Genomic DNA, 2,284 nt, shown 5'->3' with positions numbered 1-2,284 from the left:
AGCTCCCCCCTCCACCACATCACTAGTAGACACGCCCCTTATTGCTGATCGGCTACAAGTTTGTTTTGCTATTCGACCCGAATCAGTTTTCTAAAGTGTTTTTGAAAAATCACATACCCTGCCTTTAAGTTAATATATTAACTTAAAATCTCAGGTTGTACCTCATATAAATATTTTAGTTCAAAGAATTTCGGCTGCCGAAAAAGTTAAGAAATATCTTTTATCTCCAGGAAATGAATTTCAAACTCTCATTCACCTGAATTAACATCCTTTCCTATTAAACGATCCCTAACCCTTACTCTAAACCAGAGGGCACTGATTAATGATGTTGTTCCAGGTCCAAAAAAAGGATGTTGATCCTGAAAATCATGCTTAGCACAAATTCAGGTTTATTTGATGATTTGACACTGTGTGTGTATCTATGTGTTATTTTAGAGGATGTGTTCGTGCTACGGAAGAAAGATGAGAAAAATCCAGAGATCTTTGGTCTGTTTAGCACCACCAGGTGGGTGAGGTCACATGCGTCACTGAACAGAGCAATGTATACTTTTATATTCTCAGTTTATTTTGGCGAACAGCAGCCTGGATGCCCATCTTCATCTGTTTTTTTTCACTCAGTGCCGTCTTTAAAGGATATGCAGTGTGCATGTATAACATGGAAGACATCCGTGCGGCGTTTAACGGGCCTTTTGCATACCGAGAACGAACTGACCACCACTGGAAGGTGTACGATGGCAGGGTCCCCTACCCACGACCTGGATCGGTGAGTAATATTTGCTCCATCAGTCGCTTTGTGTCATCTTTTTGTTATATCAGAAATCCCAGTGTACTAAATGCTTACACCTCTGACACACGGCTTCATTTGGAGGCCCACTTGAGTGAATGTTGAATTTTGGATCTTATTTCTTTAGACACACAAAATCTCTCATGGCAGATGAGTCTATTTTCAGCATGACTGTGCACATCACTATTCTCCTCGAGCGTGTCATGCCAATTCTTTAACGTTAATGCCTGAAACCGAGCACTTACGGAGGTACTGTGAAATCGAGGCGTGGTCTGAATTATAATTATCTGATATGTGCTGATTAATGTCCTTCTCTGGCTATTTATCTCCAGCTGATAAAAGAGTAAGATTGGTTTCCAATAGTTAGTAATGAGATGTAATTCAAAGTCATTTTCTCTGGTGTGTTATTGAAGAATCAGAGTACATCCATTGTTCACATTTCAGAATTTGTCGCAATTCTTCACTTTCCATGTGCGGTTATTCTTGGGAAAAGCATATGGGGAAAAAAAGTACGTCTCTGACAGCTGACCTTTTAAAAGGCAATTTGGTAGCTTTAGTCGTGCGCCGCAGGATTTCTGATTAGTCTCTTGTTCTAAAAGGTTATAGCAGCGAGAAGCGGGTGAGCTATTCTCAGATCAGGAGCAACAAAATGAAAGACCTGAAAGGCTTTCGTGACTTGGAGAACTCTGTTCATGTTGTACTCATATTTACTGATTTTGGTCTCTCACAGTGCGCCAGTAAGATAAACGGAGGCCAGTTTTCCAGTTCAAAGGAGTATCCGGATGAGGTCCTGCGTTTTGTGCGTTCCCATCCCCTCATGTTCCAGGCGGTGCAGCCCGTTCACAGACGGCCCATTCTGCTGGACACTGAAGGAGGACGTAAACTCACACAGCTGGCAGTGGACCGGGTGGAAGCTGAGGACGGACACTACAATGTTCTCTTCATTGGGACTGGTATTCAATTTTAGTACCTATATTTTCTTTTACACCTGATTTGCCACAGTCATAGGCTTTATGTAATTGTTGCTTGTGTCATACTAAATGTTTGCAGTAGCTTATTTTTTATGTTTTGCTTTTTAAAGGAACATAACAATAAACTATTATTTTATTAATAACCAACTATAAGCTAGTGTATTTCTAAAAAGTTGACAATTATTTTAGAAGATATACACTACCGTTTTGAGTTTTTAAGATTATTTATTATTTATTTTTTGAAATAAATTTATGCTTTTGTTCAGCAAGGATGCATTCGATTTATCAAAAGTGACAGTAAAGACATTTTAATTTTACGAAAGCTTTCTCTTTCCAATAAATCCTGTTCTGTTGAACTTTGTTCATCAAAGAATCCTGAAAAATGTGGTTGCCACAAAAAAACAAAAACAAAAAAAACAGCTCAACTGTCCAACATAATAATTATTATACAGAACAGATAATAATAAGAAATATTACTTCAGCATGAAATCAGCATATGTGACCCTGGACCACAAAACCAGTCATAAGG

At 38.7% G+C, this 2,284-nt stretch overlaps 1 protein-coding gene across 1 annotated transcript in view; it reads left to right on the top strand.

The window, feature by feature from the left end:
• Positions 1-2,284, top strand: part of LOC107723938 (semaphorin-3E-like) — a 70,015-nt gene that overhangs the window by 59,324 nt on the left and 8,407 nt on the right. Inside the window, exons 10-12 of the mRNA XM_016532668.1 lie at positions 436-505; positions 619-763; positions 1,515-1,737. Of these exons, the coding sequence (XP_016388154.1) occupies positions 436-505; positions 619-763; positions 1,515-1,737 (438 nt within the window). The remainder of the gene's footprint in view (positions 1-435; positions 506-618; positions 764-1,514; positions 1,738-2,284) is intronic.

The sequence above is a fragment of the Sinocyclocheilus rhinocerous genome, unplaced genomic scaffold, assembly GCF_001515625.1.
Source record: "Sinocyclocheilus rhinocerous isolate Xijiao unplaced genomic scaffold, SAMN03320098_v1.1 scaffold2049, whole genome shotgun sequence".
Taxonomy (NCBI): Eukaryota; Metazoa; Chordata; class Actinopteri; order Cypriniformes; family Cyprinidae; genus Sinocyclocheilus; species Sinocyclocheilus rhinocerous.
The sequence above is the reverse complement of the archived record's forward strand: the minus strand, read 5'-3'. Positions and strand labels throughout refer to the sequence as shown.